This window comes from Salvelinus fontinalis, chromosome 37 (assembly GCF_029448725.1).
Source record: "Salvelinus fontinalis isolate EN_2023a chromosome 37, ASM2944872v1, whole genome shotgun sequence".
Classification (NCBI taxonomy): domain Eukaryota; kingdom Metazoa; phylum Chordata; class Actinopteri; order Salmoniformes; family Salmonidae; genus Salvelinus; species Salvelinus fontinalis.
The window spans coordinates 3,786,481-3,809,065 of record NC_074701.1 but is presented as its reverse complement, the minus strand read 5'-3'; the positions used below and the strand labels follow the sequence as shown (position 1 = coordinate 3,809,065).

General features: G+C 39.9%; 1 protein-coding gene across 2 annotated transcripts in view; it reads left to right on the top strand.

Annotated features, from left to right (window-relative positions):
- LOC129835989 (carbohydrate sulfotransferase 15-like) overlaps positions 1 to 22,585 on the top strand; it is a 172,093-nt gene that overhangs the window by 142,770 nt on the left and 6,738 nt on the right. For both annotated transcript variants that reach the window (XM_055901703.1, XM_055901704.1), the window contains exons 5-6: positions 11,188 to 11,350; positions 15,323 to 15,479. In XM_055901703.1, coding sequence (XP_055757678.1) covers positions 11,188 to 11,350; positions 15,323 to 15,479 — 320 coding nt within the window. The remainder of the gene's footprint in view (positions 1 to 11,187; positions 11,351 to 15,322; positions 15,480 to 22,585) is intronic.

Here is a 22,585-nt window from a genome sequence, read left to right as displayed (position 1 = left end):
TAATATCAACATCATCATAGGTAACACACCTGTAATATCAACATCATCATAATACACACCTGTAATATCAACATCATCATAGGTAACACACCTGTAATATCAACATCATCATAGGTAACACACCTGTAATATCAACATCATCATAGGTAACACACCTGTAATATCAACATCATCATAAGTACACACCTGTAATATCAACATCATCATAGGTAACACACCTGTAATATCAACATCATCATAGGTAACACACCTGTAATATCAACATCATCATAATACACACCTGTAATATCAACATCATCATAGGTAACACACCTGTAATATCAACATCATCATAGGTAACACACCTGTAATATCAACATCATCATAATACACACCTGTAATATCAACATCATCATAGGTAACACACCTGTAATATCAACATCATCATAATACACACCTGTAATATCAACATCATCATAATACACACCTGTAATATCAACATCATCATAGGTAACACACCTGTAATATCAACATCATCATAGGTAACACACCTGTAATATCAACATCATCATAGATACACACCTGTAATATCAACATCATCATAGTACACACCTGTAATATCAACATCATCATAGGTAACACACCTGTAATATCAACATCATCATAGGTAACACACCTGTAATATCAACATCATCATAGGTAACACACCTGTAATATCAACATCATCATAGGTAACACACCTGTAATATCAACATCATCATAAGTACACACCTGTAATATCAACATCATCATAGTACACACCTGTAATATCAACATCATCATAGTACACACCTGTAATATCAACATCATCATAGTACACACCTGTAATATCAACATCATCATAGGTAACACACCTGTAATATCAACATCATCATAGGTAACACACCTGTAATATCAACATCATCATAGGTAACACACCTGTAATATCAACATCATCATAGGTAACACACCTGTAATATCAACATCATCATAGATACACACCTGTAATATCAACATCATCATAATACACACCTGTAATATCAACATCATCATAGGTAACACACCTGTAATATCAACATCATCATAGGTAACACACCTGTAATATCAACATCATCATAGGTAACACACCTGTAATATCAACATCATCATAGGTAACACACCTGTAATATCAACATCATCATAGGTAACACACCTGTAATATCAACATCATCATAGGTAACACACCTGTAATATCAACATCATCATAGGTAACACACCTGTAATATCAACATCATCATAGGTAACACACCTGTAATATCAACATCATCATAATACACACCTGTAATATCAACATCATCATAGGTAACACACCTGTAATATCAACATCATCATAGGTAACACACCTGTAATATCAACATCATCATAGGTAACACACCTGTAATATCAACATCATCATAAGTACACACCTGTAATATCAACATCATCATAGGTAACACACCTGTAATATCAACATCATCATAGTACACACCTGTAATATCAACATCATCATAGGTAACACACCTGTAATATCAACATCATCATAGTACACACCTGTAATATCAACATCATCATAGATACACACCTGTAATATCAACATCATCATAGGTAACACACCTGTAATATCAACATCATCATAGGTAACACACCTGTAATATCAACATCATCATAGGTAACACACCTGTAATATCAACATCATCATAGGTAACACACCTGTAATATCAACATCATCATAGTACACACCTGTAATATCAACATCATCATAGTACACACCTGTAATATCAACATCATCATAGTACACACCTGTAATATCAACATCATCATAGTACACACCTGTAATATCAACATCATCATAGGTACACACCTGTAATATCAACATCATCATAATACACACCTGTAATATCAACATCATCATAGGTAACACACCTGTAATATCAACATCATCATAATACACACCTGTAATATCAACATCATCATAATACACACCTGTAATATCAACATCATCATAGGTAACACACCTGTAATATCAACATCATCATAGGTAACACACCTGTAATATCAACATCATCATAATACACACCTGTAATATCAACATCATCATAGGTAACACACCTGTAATATCAACATCATCATAGGTAACACACCTGTAATATCAACATCATCATAGGTAACACACCTGTAATATCAACATCATCATAGATACACACCTGTAATATCAACATCATCATAGGTAACACACCTGTAATATCAACATCATCATAATACACACCTGTAATATCAACATCATCATAGGTTACACACCTGTAATATCAACATCATCATAGGTAACACACCTGTAATATCAACATCATCATAGGTAACACACCTGTAATATCAACATCATCATAATACACACCTGTAATATCAACATCATCATAGATACACACCTGTAATATCAACATCATCATAGGTAACACACCTGTAATATCAACATCATCATAGATACACACCTGTAATATCAACATCATCATAGGTAACACACCTGTAATATCAACATCATCATAGGTAACACACCTGTAATATCAACATCATCATAGTACACACCTGTAATATCAACATCATCATAGGTAACACACCTGTAATATCAACATCATCATAAGTACACACCTGTAATATCAACATCATCATAATACACACCTGTAATATCAACATCATCATAGGTAACACACCTGTAATATCAACATCATCATAGGTAACACACCTGTAATATCAACATCATCATAGGTAACACACCTGTAATATCAACATCATCATAGGTAACACACCTGTAATATCAACATCATCATAGGTAACACACCTGTAATATCAACATCATCATAGGTAACACACCTGTAATATCAACATCATCATAGGTAACACACCTGTAATATCAACATCATCATAGATACACACCTGTAATATCAACATCATCATAATACACACCTGTAATATCAACATCATCATAGGTAACACACCTGTAATATCAACATCATCATAGATACACACCTGTAATATCAACATCATCATAGGTAACACACCTGTAATATCAACATCATCATAAGTACACACCTGTAATATCAACATCATCATAATACACACCTGTAATATCAACATCATCATAGGTAACACACCTGTAATATCAACATCATCATAGGTAACACACCTGTAATATCAACATCATCATAGGTAACACACCTGTAATATCAACATCATCATAGGTAACACACCTGTAATATCAACATCATCATAGGTAACACACCTGTAATATCAACATCATCATAGGTAACACACCTGTAATATCAACATCATCATAGGTAACACACCTGTAATATCAACATCATCATAGGTAACACACCTGTAATATCAACATCATCGGTAACACACCTGTAATATCAACATCATCATAGGTAACACACCTGTAATATCAACATCATCATAGGTAACACACCTGTAATATCAACATCATCATAGGTAACACACCTGTAATATCAACATCATCATAATACACACCTGTAATATCAACATCATCATAATACACACCTGTAATATCAACATCATCATAGGTAACACACCTGTAATATCAACATCATCATAATACACACCTGTAATATCAACATCATCATAGGTAACACACCTGTAATATCAACATCATCATAATACACACCTGTAATATCAACATCATCATAGGTAACACACCTGTAATATCAACATCATCATAGGTAACACACCTGTAATATCAACATCATCATAGGTAACACACCTGTAATATCAACATCATCATAGGTAACACACCTGTAATATCAACATCATCATAGGTAACACACCTGTAATATCAACATCATCATAGGTAACACACCTGTAATATCAACATCATCATAGGTAACACACCTGTAATATCAACATCATCATAGGTAACACACCTGTAATATCAACATCATCATAGGTAACACACCTGTAATATCAACATCATCATAGGTAACACACCTGTAATATCAACATCATCATAGGTAACACACCTGTAATATCAACATCATCATAGGTAACACACCTGTAATATCAACATCATCATAGGTAACACACCTGTAATATCAACATCATCATAATACACACCTGTAATATCAACATCATCATAGGTAACACACCTGTAATATCAACATCATCATAGGTAACACACCTGTAATATCAACATCATCATAGGAAACACACCTGTAATATCAACATCATCATAGGTAACACACCTGTAATATCAACATCATCATAGGTAACACACCTGTAATATCAACATCATCATAGGTAACACACCTGTAATATCAACATCATCATAGGTAACACACCTGTAATATCAACATCATCATAATACACACCTGTAATATCAACATCATCATAGGTAACACACCTGTAATATCAACATCATCATAGGTAACACACCTGTAATATCAACATCATCATAGGTAACACACCTGTAATATCAACATCATCATAGGTAACACACCTGTAATATCAACATCATCATAATACACACCTGTAATATCAACATCATCATAGGTAACACACCTGTAATATCAACATCATCATAGGTAACACACCTGTAATATCAACATCATCATAGGTAACACACCTGTAATATCAACATCATCATAGGTAACACACCTGTAATATCAACATCATCATAGGTAACACACCTGTAATATCAACATCATCATAGGTAACACACCTGTAATATCAACATCATCATAGGTAACACACCTGTAATATCAACATCATCACAGGTAACACACCTGTAATATCAACATCATCATAGGTAACACACCTGTAATATCAACATCATCATAGGTAACACACCTGTAATATCAACATCATCATAATACACACCTGTAATATCAACATCATCATAGGTAACACACCTGTAATATCAACATCATCATAGGTAACACACCTGTAATATCAACATCATCATAGGTAACACACCTGTAATATCAACATCATCATAATACACACCTGTAATATCAACATCATCATAATACACACCTGTAATATCAACATCATCATAATACACACCTGTAATATCAACATCATCATAATACACACCTGTAATATCAACATCATCATAGGTAACACACCTGTAATATCAACATCATCATAATACACACCTGTAATATCAACATCATCATAGGTAACACACCTGTAATATCAACATCATCATAATACACACCTGTAATATCAACATCATCATAGGTAACACACCTGTAATATCAACATCATCATAGGTAACACACCTGTAATATCAACATCATCATAGGTAACACACCTGTAATATCAACATCATCATAATACACACCTGTAATATCAACATCATCATAATACACACCTGTAATATCAACATCATCATAGGTAACACACCTGTAATATCAACATCATCATAGGTAACACACCTGTAATATCAACATCATCATAGGTAACACACCTGTAATATCAACATCATCATAGGTAACACACCTGTAATATCAACATCATCATAGGTAACACACCTGTAATATCAACATCATCATAGGTAACACACCTGTAATATCAACATCATCATAGGTAACACACCTGTAATATCAACATCATCATAGGTAACACACCTGTAATATCAACATCATCATAATACACACCTGTAATATCAACATCATCATAGGTAACACACCTGTAATATCAACATCATCATAATACACACCTGTAATATCAACATCATCATAGGTAACACACCTGTAATATCAACATCATCATAGGTAACACACCTGTAATATCAACATCATCATAGGTAACACACCTGTAATATCAACATCATAGGTAACACACCTGTAATATCAACATCATCATAGGTAACACACCTGTAATATCAACATCATCATAGGAAACACACCTGTAATATCAACATCATCATAATACACACCTGTAATATCAACATCATCATAATATACACCTGTAATATCAACATCATCATAGGTAACACACCTGTAATATCAACATCATCATAATACACACCTGTAATATCAACATCATCATAGGTAACACACCTGTAATATCAACATCATCATAGGTAACACACCTGTAATATCAACATCATCATAATACACACCTGTAATATCAACATCATCATAATACACACCTGTAATATCAACATCATCATAATACACACCTGTAATATCAACATCATCATAGGTAACACACCTGTAATATCAACATCATCATAATACACACCTGTAATATCAACATCATCATAGGTAACACACCTGTAATATCAACATCATCATAATACACACCTGTAATATCAACATCATCATAGGTAACACACCTGTAATATCAACATCATCATAGGTAACACACCTGTAATATCAACATCATCATAATACACACCTGTAATATCAACATCATCATAATACACACCTGTAATATCAACATCATAGGTAACACACCTGTAATATCAACATCATCATAATACACACCTGTAATATCAACATCATCATAATACACACCTGTAATATCAACATCATCATAGGTAACACACCTGTAATATCAACATCATCATAGGTAACACACCTGTAATATCAACATCATCATAGGTAACACACCTGTAATATCAACATCATCATAATACACACCTGTAATATCAACATCATCATAGGTAACACACCTGTAATATCAACATCATCATAGGTAACACACCTGTAATATCAACATCATCATAGGTAACACACCTGTAATATCAACATCATCATAGGTAACACACCTGTAATATCAACATCATCATAATACACACCTGTAATATCAACATCATCATAGGTAACACACCTGTAATATCAACATCATCATAATACACACCTGTAATATCAACATCATCATAGGTAACACACCTGTAATATCAACATCATCATAATACACACCTGTAATATCAACATCATCATAGGTAACACACCTGTAATATCAACATCATCATAGGTAACACACCTGTAATATCAACATCATCATAGGTAACACACCTGTAATATCAACATCATCATAGGTAACACACCTGTAATATCAACATCATCATAATACACACCTGTAATATCAACATCATCATAGGTAACACACCTGTAATATCAACATCATCATAGGTAACACACCTGTAATATCAACATCATCATAATACACACCTGTAATATCAACATCATCATAGGTAACACACCTGTAATATCAACATCATCATAGGTAACACACCTGTAATATCAACATCATCATAATACACACCTGTAATATCAACATCATCATAGGTAACACACCTGTAATATCAACATCATCATAGGTAACACACCTGTAATATCAACATCATCATAGGTAACACACCTGTAATATCAACATCATCATAGGTAACACACCTGTAATATCAACATCATCATAATACACACCTGTAATATCAACATCATCATAATACACACCTGTAATATCAACATCATCATAGGTAACACACCTGTAATATCAACATCATCATAATACACACCTGTAATATCAACATCATCATAATACACACCTGTAATATCAACATCATCATAGGTAACACACCTGTAATATCAACATCATCATAGGTAACACACCTGTAATATCAACATCATCATAATACACACCTGTAATATCAACATCATCATAGGTAACACACCTGTAATATCAACATCATCATAATACACACCTGTAATATCAACATCATCATAGGTAACACACCTGTAATATCAACATCATCATAATACACACCTGTAATATCAACATCATCATAGGTAACACACCTGTAATATCAACATCATCATAGGTAACACACCTGTAATATCAACATCATCATAGGTAACACACCTGTAATATCAACATCATCATAGGTAACACACCTGTAATATCAACATCATCATAATACACACCTGTAATATCAACATCATCATAATACACACCTGTAATATCAACATCATCATAGGTAACACACCTGTAATATCAACATCATCATAGGTAACACACCTGTAATATCAACATCATCATAGGTAACACACCTGTAATATCAACATCATCATAGGTAACACACCTGTAATATCAACATCATCATAGGTAACACACCTGTAATATCAACATCATCATAATACACACCTGTAATATCAACATCATCATAATACACACCTGTAATATCAACATCATCATAATACACACCTGTAATATCAACATCATCATAGGTAACACACCTGTAATATCAACATCATCATAGGTAACACACCTGTAATATCAACATCATCATAGGTAACACACCTGTAATATCAACATCATCATAGGTAACACACCTGTAATATCAACATCATCATAATACACACCTGTAATAGCAACATCATCATAATACACACCTGTAATATCAACATCATCATAGGTAACACACCTGTAATATCAACATCATCATAGGTAACACACCTGTAATATCAACATCATCATAGGTAACACACCTGTAATATCAACATCATAGGTAACACACATACTAATAATAATCTAATACTTCCCTTGATTGTAGTGTTCTGTGATTGTAGTGTTCTGTGATTGTAGTGTCCTGTGATTGTAGTGTTCTGTGATTGTAGTGTTCTGTGATTGTAGTGTTCTGTGATTGTAGTGTTCTGTGATTGTAGTGTTCTGTGATTGTAGTGTTCTGTGATTGTAGTGTTCTGTGATTGTAGTGTTCTGTGATTGTAGTGTTCTGTGATTGTAGTGTCCTGTGATTGTAGTGTCCTGTGATTGTAGTGTTCTGTGATTGTAGTGTCCTGTGATTGTAGTGTCCTGTGATTGTAGTGTCCTGTGATTGTAGTGTCCTGTGATTGTAGTGTTCTGTGATTGTAGTGTCCTGTGATTGTAGTGTTCTGTGATTGTAGTGTCCTGTGATTGTAGTGTCCTGTGATTGTAGTGTCCTGTGATTGTAGTGTCCTACATTTAATACTATAATGACAGCACATTGAAGGAGGAGGACACTAATATAAAGTGAAGAGTAGCCTAGCGGTTAGAGGCAGGTAGCCTGGTGGTTAGAGGCAGGTAGCCTGGTGGTTAGAGGCAGGTAGCCTGGTGGTTAGAGGCAGGTAGCCTGGTGGTTAGAGGCAGGTAGCCTGGCGGTTAGAGGCAGGTAGCCTGGCGGTTAGAGGCAGGTAGCCTGGCGGTTAGAGGCACGTAGCCTAGCGGTTAGAACCAGGTCGACTAGCGGTTAGAACCAGGTCGACTAGCGGTTAGAACCCGGTAGCCTAGCGGTTAGAGGCAGGTAGCCTAGCGGTTAGAGGGGGGAGGCAGGTAGCCTGGTGGTTAGAGGCAGGTAGCCTGGTGGTTAGAGGCAGGTAGCCTGGTGGTTAGAGGCAGGTAGCCTGGTGGTTAGAGGCAGGTAGCCTGGTGGTTAGAGGCAGGTAGCCTAGTGGTTAGAGGGGGGAGGCAGGTAGCCTAGTGGTTAGAGGGGGGAGGCAGGTAGCCTGGTGGTTAGAGGCAGGTAGCCTAGTGGTTAGAGGCAGGTAGCCTGGTGGTTAGAGGCAGGTAGCCTGGTGGTTAGAGGCAGGTAGCCTGGTGGTTAGAGGCAGGTAGCCTGGTGGTTAGAGGCAGGTAGCCTGGCGGTTAGAGGCAGGTAGCCTGGCGGTTAGAGGCAGGTAGCCTGGCGGTTAGAGGCAGGTAGCCTGGCGGTTAGAGGCACGTAGCCTAGCGGTTAGAACCAGGTCGACTAGCGGTTAGAACCAGGTCGACTAGCGGTTAGAACCCGGTAGCCTAGCGGTTAGAGGCAGGTAGCCTAGCGGTTAGAGGGGGGAGGCAGGTAGCCTAGCGGTTAGAGGGGGGAGGCAGGTAGCCTAGCGGTTAGAGGGGGGAGGCAGGTAGCCTAGCGGTTAGAGGGGGGAGGCAGGTAGCCTAGCGGTTAGAGGGGGGAGGCAGGTAGCCTAGTGGTTAGAGGGGGGAGGCAGGTAGCCTAGTGGTTAGAGGGGGGAGGCAGGTAGCCTAGTGGTTAGAGGGGGGAGGCAGGTAGCCTAGTGGTTAGAGGCAGGTAGCCTAGTGGTTAGAGGCAGGTAGCCTAGTGGTTAGAGGGGGGAGGCAGGTAGCCTAGTGGTTAGAGGGGGGAGGCAGGTAGCCAAGTGGTTAGAGGGGGGAGGCAGGTAGCCTAGTGGTTAGAGGGGGCGGCAGGTAGCCTAGTGGTTAGAGGGGGGAGGCAGGTAGCCTAGTGGTTAGAGGCAGGTATCCTAGTGGTTAGAGGGGGGAGGCAGGTAGCCTAGTGGTTAGAGGGGGGAGGCAGGTAGCCTAGTGGTTAGAGGGGGGGAGGCAGGTAGCCTAGTGGTTAGAGGGGGGGAGGCAGGTAGCCTAGTGGTTAGAGGGGGGGAGGCAGGTAGCCTAGTGGTTAGAGGGGGGAGGCAGGTAGCCTAGTGGTTAGAGGAGGGAGGCAGGTAGCCTAGTGGTTAGAGGGGGGAGGCAGGTAGCCTAGTGGTTAGAGGGGGGAGGCAGGTAGCCTAGTGGTTAGAGGGGGGAGGCAGGTAGCCTAGTGGTTAGAGGGGGGAGGCAGGTAGCCTAGTGGTTAAAGGGGGGGGGCAGGTAGCCTAGTGGTTAGAGGGGGGAGGCAGGTAGCCTAGTGGTTAGAGGGGGGGAGGCAGGTAGCCTAGTGGTTAGAGGGGGGGAGGCAGGTAGCCTAGTGGTTAGAGGGGGGGAGGCAGGTAGCCTAGTGGTTAGAGGGGGGGAGGCAGGTAGCCTAGTGGTTAGAGGGGGGAGGCAGGTAGCCTAGTGGTAAGAGGGGGGAGGCAGGTAGCCTAGTGGTTAGAGCGTTGGGCCAGTAACCTGAAAGGTTGCTGGATCAAATCCCCGAGCTGACAAGGTAAACATCTGTCTTTCTGCCCCTGAACAAGGCAGTTAACCCACTGTTCCTCTGTAGGCCGTCATTGTAAATAAGAATTTGTTCTTAAACCGACTTGCCTAGTTAAATAAAGGTTAAATAAAGGTTAAATAAAGGTTAAATAAAGGTTAAATGAAGGTTAAATAAAATAAAAAGCGAGGGGCATTATTGCTTTTCTGTGATTAATTATTGAAAGTCTTAACGGAGGTGTGTGTGTGTGTGTGTGTGTGTGTGTGTGTGTGTGTGTGTGTGTGTGTGTGTGTGTGTGTGTGTTCCAGGAGAGGCCAGTGCCTCCACCATGTGGGACAACAACGCCTGGCCGTATTTCTATGACAACTCGACTGAAGCGGAGGCGGAGCCACCCTTCCTCATCCAGGACTTTATCCACATCCTTCAGCCCGACGCACGGTTCATCGTCATGCTGAGAGACCCTGTAGAGAGGTACTGTAACTACTACTACTAATACTACTTCTACTAACCCTTCAGCCCGACGCACGGTTCATCGTCATGCTCAGAGACCCTGTAGAGAGGTACTGTAACTACTACTACTACTACTATTAATACTACTACTATTAAAACTACTACTACTACTACTAATATTAATACTACTAACCCTTCAGCCCGACGCAAGGTTCCTCGTCATGCTCAGAGACCCTGTAGAGAGGTACTGTAACTACTACTACTACTAATATTAATACTACTAATCCTTCAGCCCGACGCACGGTTCATCGTCATGCTGAGAGACCCTGTAGAGAGGTACTGTAACTACTACTACTACTATTGCTACTATTAATACTACTACTACTACTACTACTACAATTAATACTACTACTACTACTACTACAATTAATACTACTACTACTACTATTACTATTAATACTACTACTACTACTATTACTATTAATACTACTACTACTACTACTACTATTAATACTACTACTACCACTACTATTAATACTACTACTATTAATACTACTAATATTAATACTACTACTATTAATACCACTACTACTATTAATACTACTACTACTACTACTATTAATACTACTACTACTACTACTACTACTATTAATACTACTACTACTACTATTAATACTACTACTACTACTGCTATTAATACTACCACTACTACTATTAATACTACTACTACTACTATTAATACTACTACTACTACTATTAATACTACAACTACTACTACTATTAATACTACTACTACTACTACTACTATTAATACTGCTACTACTACTATTAATAATACTACTACTACTACTACCACTACTATTAATACTACTACTACTATTAATACTACTACTACTACTACTACTATTAATACTACTACTACTACTACTATTAATACTACTACTACTACTATTAATACTACTACTATTACTATTAATACTACTACTACTACTATTTATACTACTACTACTACTACTACTATTAATACTGCTACTACTACTACTACTATTAATACTACTACTACTACTACTACTATTACTATTAATAATACTACTACTACTACTACTACTACTACTACCACTACTATTAATACTACTACTACTATTAATACTACTACTACTACTATTAATACTACTACTACTACTACTACTACTATTAATACTACTATTAATACTACTACTACTACTACTATTACTATTAATAATACTACTACTACTACTACTACTACTGTTAATACTACTACTACTACTACTATTAATACTACTACTACTACTACTTATAATACTACTACTACTACTACTATTAATACTACTACTACTACTATTAATACTACTACTACTACTATTAATACTACTACTACTACTACTATTAATACTACTACTACTACTATTTATACTACTACTACTACTACTATTAATACTGCTACTACTACTATTAATACTACTACTACTACTACTACTACTACTATTAATACTACTACTACTACTACTACTATTAATACTTCTATTAATACTCCTACTACTACTACTACTACTATTAATACTCCTACTACTACTACTACTACTATTAATACTCCTACTACTACTACTACTACTATTAATACTACTACTACTACTACTACTACTATTAATACTACTACTACTACTACTACTACTATTGTTCATCGTCATGCTGAGAGACCCTGTAGAGAGGTACTGTAACTACTACTACTACTATTAATACTACTACTACTAACCCTTCAGCCTGACGCAAGGTTCATCGTCATGCTGAGAGACCCTGTAGAGAGGTGGGTCTGTCTGTCTCCGTCTCTCCCTCTCCCATCTCCCTCCCTCTTTCTCTCCATCTCTCCCTCTTTCTCTCCATCTCTCCCTCTTTCTCTCCGTCTCTCCATCTCTCCCTGTATCACCCTCCCTCTTTCTCTCCGTCTCTCCATCTCTCCCTGTATCTCCCTCCCTCTTTCTCTCCATCTCTCCCTGTATCACCCTCCCTCTTTCTCTCCGTCTCTCCATCTCTCCCTGTATCTCCCTCCCTCTTTCTCTCCTTCTCTCCATCTCCCTCCCTCTTTCTCTCCTTCTCTCCATCTCTCCCTGTATCTCCCTCCCTCTTTCTCTCCATCTCTCCCTGTATCACCCTCCCTCTTTCTCTCCGTCTCTCCATCTCTCCCTGTATCACCCTCCCTCTTTCTCTCCATCTCTCCCTGTATCACCCTCCCTCTTTCTCTCCATCTCTCTATCTCTCCCTGTATCACCCTCCCTCTTTCTCTCCGTCTCTCCATCTCTCCCTGTATCTCCCTCCCTATTTCTCTCCATCTCTCCCTGTATCTTCATCCCTCTTTCTCTCCATCTCTCCCTGTATCCCCCTCCCTGTTTCTCTCCAATTCTCCCTGTATCTCCCTCCCTCTTTCTCTCCATCTCTCCATCTCTCCCTGTATCTCCCTCCCTCTTTCTCTCCATCTCTCCCTGTATCTCCCAACCTCTTTCTCTCCATCTCTCCATCTCTCCCTGTATCTCCCTCCCTCTTTCTCTCCATCTCTCCCTGTATCTCCCTCTCTCTTTCTCTCCATCTCTCCCTCCAGGGCCAAGTCAGCTAGCTTTGGTCCATCTACCTCTCTGTTGATGCCCAACACACTGCACACATTACCATAAACACACACACACATAAAGCAAACTACATTCCAGATGTATTTCAGATTGAGACGTGCTGTTTGTTATGAAGTAGGAATTATGTTTCAGCTAATAGCTGAAAGCCTGGCAGCGTTCTCTATAAATTAAGATTAGTTTGTCTCTGCTCTGACTGAACAGAGTTTCACTTCAGTGGATGTCTGGATGTCTCAACAGGCTCACTTTAATTGGTTTTGTCTGTCAAATCACAGCAGCCAAGGGGAGAGAGAGAGAAACTAAGAGAGAGAGAAACTGAGAGAGAGAGAGAAACTAAGAGAGAGAGAGAGAGAGAGAGAGAGAGAGAGAGAGAGAGAGAGAGAGAGAGAGAGAGAGAGAAACAGAGAGAGAGAGATCGATCCATACGAAGTGTGTGTAGGGTGGGGGGGGGGGGGGGGGGTGTCCGTATGAATTGCCATGCTCAATTAAATGAACTAAATGTATTTACAACCCCGAGCAACTCATGAGTTTTGGTGGAACAGATTGTATACGCCATGTTGGTTTGGGGTTTTGGCTTAATTCGGAGAGGTTAGTCTTTGAAGCTGCAGTACTTTGAAGAGCTTGTCTCTCATAGTACCAGAATTGTGAGATGACGGTAAGATGCTCATGACTTTGAAGAGCTTGTCTCTCATAGTACCAGAGTTGTGAGATGACGGTAAGATGCTCATGACTTTGAAGAGCTTGTCTCTCACAGTACCAGAGTTGTGAGATGACCGTAAGATGCTCATGACTTTGAAGAGCTTGTCTCTCACAGTACCAGAGTTGTGAGATGACGGTAAGATGCTCATGACTTTGAAGAGCTTGTCTCTCATAGTACCAGAGTTGTGAGATGACGGTACGATGCTCATGACTTTAAAGAGCTTGTCTCTCATAGTACCAGAGTTGTGAGGTGACGGTACGATGCTCATGACTCTGAAGAGCTTGTCTCTCATAGTACCAGAGTTGTGAGATGACGGTACGATGCTCATGACTTTGAAGAGCTTGTCTCTCCTAGTACCAGAGTTGTGAGATGACGGTAAGATGCTCATGACTTCGGTCGGGGTTCAATCCAACCGTGGATAGTCGACAATGCCGCGCTGGCCTTTTAAAGGCAACTTCCAATCAAAACACATGTGCAGCGTTACCCTCCCTTTAAATATTTAAATACCATCCCTTTAAATATCCCTTTAAAAGCTGCATTGTCAACAACCAGCGATCAGATTGAATCCCAAACTTTGTTGTTGTTGATGGTGGTGGTGGTGTTGTTGTTGTTTGTTGTTGTTGTTGATGATGGAGTTTTTGTTGTTTGTTGTCTCAGGCTGTACTCCGACTATCTCTACTTTGGCATCACTAATAAGTCCGCGGAGGATTTCCAGGACAAGGTGTCAGAGTCTCTCCAGCTGTTTGAAGGGTGCCTGACAGAGTGCACCATGCGCTCCTGTGTGTACAACACTACGCTCAACAACGCCATGCCAGTGAGTAGCCTTTCTCCTTCTCCACATACATTTGATTTCTATGTTTTAACAGAACTTAACAGTCTAACTGTCCAGGTGAAGGAGGAGGGGGGATTTCTATGTTTTAACAGAACTTAACAGTCTAACTGTCCAGGTGAAGGGGGGAGCGGGGGATTTCACGTTGAGAGACAGACAGAAAGAGAGAGAGAAAATTCTCGTTAATTCTCTTCCACTCTCCTCCACTCTCCTCCACTCTCCTCCACTCTCCTCTCCACTCTCCTCCACTCTCCTCCACTCTCTCCTTCATTCTGTCCTCCGCTCTCTCCTCCACTCTCCTACACTCTCCTCCACTCTCTCCTCCACTCTCCTCCACTCTCTCCTTCATTCTGTCCTCCGCTCTCTCCTCTACTCTCCTCCACTCTCCTCCACTCTCCTCCACTCTCCTCCACTCTCCTCCACTCTCTCCTTCATTCTGTCCTCCGCTCTCTCCTCCACTCTCTCCTCCACTCTCCTCTCCTCTCCTCCACTCTCCTCCACTCTCCTCCACTCTGTCCTCCGCTCTCTCCTCCACTCTCCTCTCCACTCTCCTCTCCACTCTCCTCCACTCGCTTCCATTCTCTCCGCCACTCTCTTCCACTCTCTCCTCCACTCTCTCCTCCACTCTCTCCTCCACTCTCTCCTCCACTCTCTCCTCCACTCTCTCCTCCACTCTCCTCCACACTCTCCTCCACTCTCCTCCACTCTCCTACACTCTCTCCTCCACTCTCCTCCACTCGCCTCTCTCCTCCATTCTCTCCTATAATTGGTAATTGATGAAGCCAGTGTGTTGATGAAGCCAGTGTGTTGATGAAGCCAGTGTGTTAATAAAGCCAGTGTGTTAATAAAGCCAGTGTGTTAATAAAGCCAGTGTGTTAATAAAGCCAGTGTGTTAATAAAGCCAGTGTGTTGATGAAGCCAGTGTGTTGATAAAGCCAGTGTGTTGATGAAGCCAGTGTGTTGATGAAGCCAGTGTGTTGATAAAACCAGTGTGTTGATAAAGCCAGTGTGTTGATAAAGCCAGTGTGTTGATAAAGCCAGTGTGTTGATGAAGCCAGTGTGTTGATGAAGCCAGTGTGTTGATGAAGCCAGTGTGTTGATGAAGCCAGTGTGTTGATAAAGCCAGTGTGTTGATGAAGCCAGTGTGTTGATGAAGCCAGTGTGTTAATGAAGCCAGTGTGTTGATGAAGCCAGTGTGTTGATGAAGCCAGTGTGTTGATGAAGCCAGTGTGTTGATGAAGCCAGTGTGTTGATGAAGCCAGTGTGTTGATGAAGCCAGTGTGTTGATGAAGCCAGTGTGTTGATGAAGCCAGTGTGTTGATGAAGCCAGTGTGTTGATAAAGCCAGTGTGTTGATAAAGCCAGTGTGTTGATAAAGCCAGTGTGTTGATGAAGCCAGTGTGTTGATATAGCCAGTGTGTTGATAAAGCCAGTGTGTTGATGAAGCCAGTGTGTTGATGAAGCCAGTGTGTTGATGAAGCCAGTGTGTTAATAAAGCCAGTGTGTTAATAAAGCCAGTGTGTTAATAAAGCCAGTGTGTTGATAAAGCCAGTGTGTTAATAAAGCCAGTGTGTTGATAAAGCCAGTGTGTTGATAAAGCCAGTGTGTTGATAAAGCCAGTGTGTTGATGAAGCCAGTGTGTTGATGAAGCCAGTGTGTTAATAAAGCCAGTGTGTTGATAAAGCCAGTGTGTTGATAAAGCCAGTGTGTTAATAAAGCCAGTGTGTTGATAAAGCCAGTGTGTTGATAAAGCCAGTGTGTTGATAAAGCCAGTGTGTTGATAAAGCCAGTGTGTTGATAAAGCCAGTGTGTTGATGAAGCCAGTGTGTTGATAAAGCCAGTGTGTTGATAAAGCCAGTGTGTTGATAAAGCCAGTGTGTTAATAAAGCCAGTGTGTTGATAAAGCCAGTGTGTTGATAAAGCCAGTGTGTTGATAAAGCCAGTGTGTTGATTAAGCCAGTGTGTTGATATAACCGGTGAGTTAATAAAGCCAGTGTGTTGATAAAGCCAGTGTGTTGATAAAGCCAGTGTGTTGATAAAGCCAGTGTGTTGATGAAGCCAGTGTGTTAATAAAGCCAGTGTGTTGATGAAGCCAGTGTGTTAATAAAGCCAGTGTGTTAATAAAGCCAGTGTGTTAATAAAGCCAGTGTGTTGATGAAGCCAGTGTGTTAATAAAGCCAGTGTGTTGATAAAGCCAGTGTGTTGATGAAGCCAGTGTGTTGATGAAGCCAGTGTGTTAATAAAGCCAGTGTGTTGATAAAGCCAGTGTGTTGATAAAGCCAGTGTGTTGATGAAGCCAGTGTGTTGATGAAGCCAGTGTGTTGATGAAGCCAGTGTGTTGATGAAGCCAGTGTGTTGATGAAGCCAGTGTGTTAATAAAGCCAGTGTGTTAATAAAGCCAGTGTGTTGATGAAGCCAGTGTGTTGATAAAGCCATTGTGTTAATAAAGCCATTGTGTTAATAAAGCCAGTGTGTTAATAAAGCCAGTGTGTTGATGGAGCCAGTGTGTTAATAAAGCCAGTGTGTTGATGAAGCCAGTGTGTTAATAAAGCCAGTGTGTTAATAAAGCCAGTGTGTTGATGAAGCCAGTGTGTTAATAAAGCCAGTGTGTTAATAAAGCCAGTGTGTTGATAAAGCCAGTGTGTTGATGAAGCCAGTGTGTTAATAAAGCCAGTGTGTTAATAAAGCCAGTGTGTTGATGAAGCCAGTGTGTTGATAAAGCCATTGTGTTGATGAAGCCAGTGTGTTGATAAAGCCAGTGTGGTAATATAGCCAGTGTGTTGATGAAGCCAGTGTGTTGATAAAGCCAGTGTGTTAATAAAGCCAGTGTGTTGATGAAGCCAGTGTGTTGATAAAGCCAGTGTGTTAATAAAGCCAGTGTGTTGTTGAAGCCAGTGTGTTGATGAAGCCAGTGTGTTGATAAAGCCAGTGTGTTAATAAAGCCAGTGTGTTGATGAAGCCAGTGTGTTGATGAAGCCAGTGTGTTAATAAAGCCAGTGTGTTGATAAAGCCAGTGTGTTGATAAAGCCAGTGTGTTGATAAAGCCAGTGTGTTGATAAAGCCAGTGTGTTAATAAAGCCAGTGTGTTGATGAAGCCAGTGTGGTAATAAAGCCAGTGTGTTAATAAAGCCAGTGTGTTAATAAAGCCAGTGTGTTGATAAAGCCAGTGTGTTGATAAAGCCAGTGTGGTGATAAAGCCAGTGTGTTAATAAAGCCAGTGTGTTGATGAAGCCAGTGTGTTGATAAAGCCAGTGTGTTGATAAAGCCAGTGTGTTGATAAAGCCAGTGTGTTGATAAAGCCAGTGTGTTGATAAAGCCAGTGTGTTGATAAAGCCAGTGTGTTGATAAAGCCAGTGTGTTGATAAAGCCAGTGTGTTGATAAAGCCAGTGTGTTGATGAAGCCAATGTGTTAATAAAGCCAGTGTGTTAATAAAGCCAGTGTGGTGATAAAGCCAGTGTGTTAATAAAGCCAGTGTGTTAATAAAGCCAGTGTGCTGATAAAGCCAGTGTGTTAATAAAGCCAGTGTGGTGATAAAGCCAGTGTGTTAATAAAGCCAGTGTGGTAATAAAGCCAGTGTGTTAATAAAGCCAGTGTGTTAATAAAGCCAGTGTGTTGATAAAGCCAGTGTGTTAATAAAGCCAGTGTGTTGATAAAGCCAGTGTGCTGATAAAGCCAGTGTGCTGATAAAGCCAGTGTGTTGATAAAGCCAGTGTGTTGACAAAGCCAGTGTGTTGATAAAGCCAGTGTGTTGACAAAGCCAGTGTGTTGACAAAGCCAGTGTGTTGATAAAGCCAGTGTGTTAATAAAGCCAGTGTGTTGATAAAGCCAGTGTGTTGATAAAGCCAGTGTGTTAATAAAGCCAGTGTGTTAATAAAGCCAGTGTGTTAATAAAGCCAGTGTGTTAATAAAGCCAGTGTGTTGACAAAGCCAGTGTGTTGATAAAGCCAGTGTGTTGATAAAGCCAGTGTGTTAATAAAGCCAGTGTGTTGATGAAGCCAGTGTGTTAATAAAGCCAGTGTGTTGATGAAGCCAGTGTGTTAATAAAGCCAGTGTGTTAATAAAGCCAGTGTGGTAATAAAGCCAGTGTGTTGATGAAGCCAGTGTGTTGATAAAGCCAGTGTGTTGATATAGCCAGTGTGTTGATATAGCCATTGTGTTGATAAAGCCAGTGTGTTGATTAAGCCAGTGTGTTAGTAAAGCCAGTGTGTTGATATAACCGGTGTGTTAATAAAGCCAGTGTGTTGATAAAGCCAGTGTGTTGATAAAGCCAGTGTGTTGATGAAGCCAGTGTGTTAATAAAGCCAGTGTGTTGATGAAGCCAGTGTGTTAATAAAGCCAGTGTGTTAATAAAGCCAGTGTGTTGATGAAGCCAGTGTGTTAATAAAGCCAGTGTGTTGATAAAGCCAGTGTGTTGATGAAGCCAGTGTGTTGATGAAGCCAGTGTGTTAATAAAGCCAGTGTGTTGATAAAGCCAGTGTGTTGATGAAGCCAGTGTGTTGATGAAGCCAGTGTGTTGATGAAGCCAGTGTGTTGATGAAGCCAGTGTGTTGATGAAGCCAGTGTGTTAATAAAGCCAGTGTGTTAATAAAGCCAGTGTGTTGATGAAGCCAGTGTGTTGATAAAGCCATTGTGTTGATGAAGCCAGTGTGTTAATAAAGCCAGTGTGTTGATGGAGCCAGTGTGTTAATAAAGCCAGTGTGTTGATGAAGCCAGTGTGTTAATAAAGCCAGTGTGTTAATAAAGCCAGTGTGTTAATAAAGCCAGTGTGTTGATAAAGCCAGTGTGTTGATGAAGCCAGTGTGTTAATAAAGCCAGTGTGTTAATAAAGCCAGTGTGTTGATGAAGCCAGTGTGTTGATAAAGCCATTGTGTTGATGAAGCCAGTGTGTTGATAAAGCCAGTGTGGTAATATAGCCAGTGTGTTGATGAAGCCAGTGTGTTGATGAAGCCAGTGTGTTGATGAAGCCAGTGTGTTGATATAGCCAGTGTGTTGATAAAGCCAGTGTGTTGATGAAGCCAGTGTGTTGATGAAGCCAGTGTGTTGATGAAGCCAGTGTGTTAATAAAGCCAGTGTGTTAATAAAGCCAGTGTGTTAATACAGCCAGTGTGTTGATAAAGCCAGTGTGTTGATAAAGCCAGTGTGTTAATAAAGCCAGTGTGTTGATAAAGCCAGTGTGTTGATAAAGCCAGTGTGTTGATAAAGCCAGTGTGTTGATGAAGCCAGTGTGTTGATAAAGCCAGTGTGTTAATAAAGCCAGTGTGTTGATAAAGCCAGTGTGTTGATAAAGCCAGTGTGTTAATAAAGCCAGTGTGTTGATAAAGCCAGTGTGTTGATAAAGCCAGTGTGTTGATAAAGCCAGTGTGTTGATAAAGCCAGTGTGTTGATAAAGCCAGTGTGTTGATGAAGCCAGTGTGTTGATAAAGCCAGTGTGTTGATAAAGCCAGTGTGTTGATAAAGCCAGTGTGTTAATAAAGCCAGTGTGTTGATAAAGCCAGTGTGTTGATAAAGCCAGTGTGTTAATAAAGCCAGTGTGTTAATAAAGCCAGTGTGTTAATAAAGCCAGTGTGTTAATAAAGCCAGTGTGTTGACAAAGCCAGTGTGTTGATAAAGCCAGTGTTTTGATAATGCCAGTGTGTTAATAAAGCCAGTGTGTTGATGAAGCCAGTGTGTTAATAAAGCCAGTGTGTTGATGAAGCCAGTGTGTTAATAAAGCCAGTGTGTTAATAAAGCCAGTGTGGTAATAAAGCCAGTGTGTTGATGAAGCCAGTGTGTTGATAAAGCCAGTGTGTTGATATAGCCAGTGTGTTAATAAAGCCAGTGTGTTAATAAAGCCAGTGTGGTAATAAAGCCAGTGTGTTAATAAAGCCAGTGTGTTAATAAAGCCAGTGTGTTGATAAAGCCAGTGTGTTGATAAAGCCAGTGTGTTGATAAAGCCAGTGTGTTGATAAAGCCAGTGTGTTAATAAAGCCAGTGTGTTGATAAAGCCAGTGTGTTAATAAAGCCAGTGTGTTGATAAAGCCAGTGTGTTGATAAAGCCAGTGTGTTGATAAAGCCAGTGTGTTGATAAAGCCAGTGTGTTAATAAAGCCAGTGTGTTAATAAAGCCAGTGTGTTGATAAAGCCAGTGTGTTGATAAAGCCAGTGTGTTGATAAAGCCAGTGTGTTGATTAAGCCAGTGTGTTGATATAACCGGTGTGTTAATAAAGCCAGTGTGTTGATAAAGCCAGTGTGTTGATAAAGCCAGTGTGTTGATAAAGCCAGTGTGTTGATGAAGCCAGTGTGTTAATAAAGCCAGTGTGTTGATGAAGCCAGTGTGTTAATAAAGCCAGTGTGTTAATAAAGCCAGTGTGTTAATAAAGCCAGTGTGTTGATGAAGCCAGTGTGTTAATAAAGCCAGTGTGTTGATAAAGCCAGTGTGTTGATGAAGCCAGTGTGTTGATGAAGCCAGTGTGTTAATAAAGCCAGTGTGTTGATAAAGCCAGTGTGTTGATAAAGCCAGTGTGTTGATGAAGCCAGTGTGTTGATGAAGCCAGTGTGTTGATGAAGCCAGTGTGTTGATGAAGCCAGTGTGTTAATAAAGCCAGTGTGTTAATAAAGCCAGTGTGTTGATGAAGCCAGTGTGTTGATAAAGCCATTGTGTTAATAAAGCCATTGTGTTAATAAAGCCAGTGTGTTAATAAAGCCAGTGTGTTGATGGAGCCAGTGTGTTAATAAAGCCAGTGTGTTGATGAAGCCAGTGTGTTAATAAAGCCAGTGTGTTAATAAAGCCAGTGTGTTGATGAAGCCAGTGTGTTAATAAAGCCAGTGTGTTAATAAAGCCAGTGTGTTGATAAAGCCAGTGTGTTGATGAAGCCAGTGTGTTAATAAAGCCAGTGTGTTAATAAAGCCAGTGTGTTGATGAAGCCAGTGTGTTGATAAAGCCATTGTGTTGATGAAGCCAGTGTGTTGATAAAGCCAGTGTGGTAATATAGCCAGTGTGTTGATGAAGCCAGTGTGTTGATAAAGCCAGTGTGTTAATAAAGCCAGTGTGTTGATGAAGCCAGTGTGTTGATAAAGCCAGTGTGTTAATAAAGCCAGTGTGTTGTTGAAGCC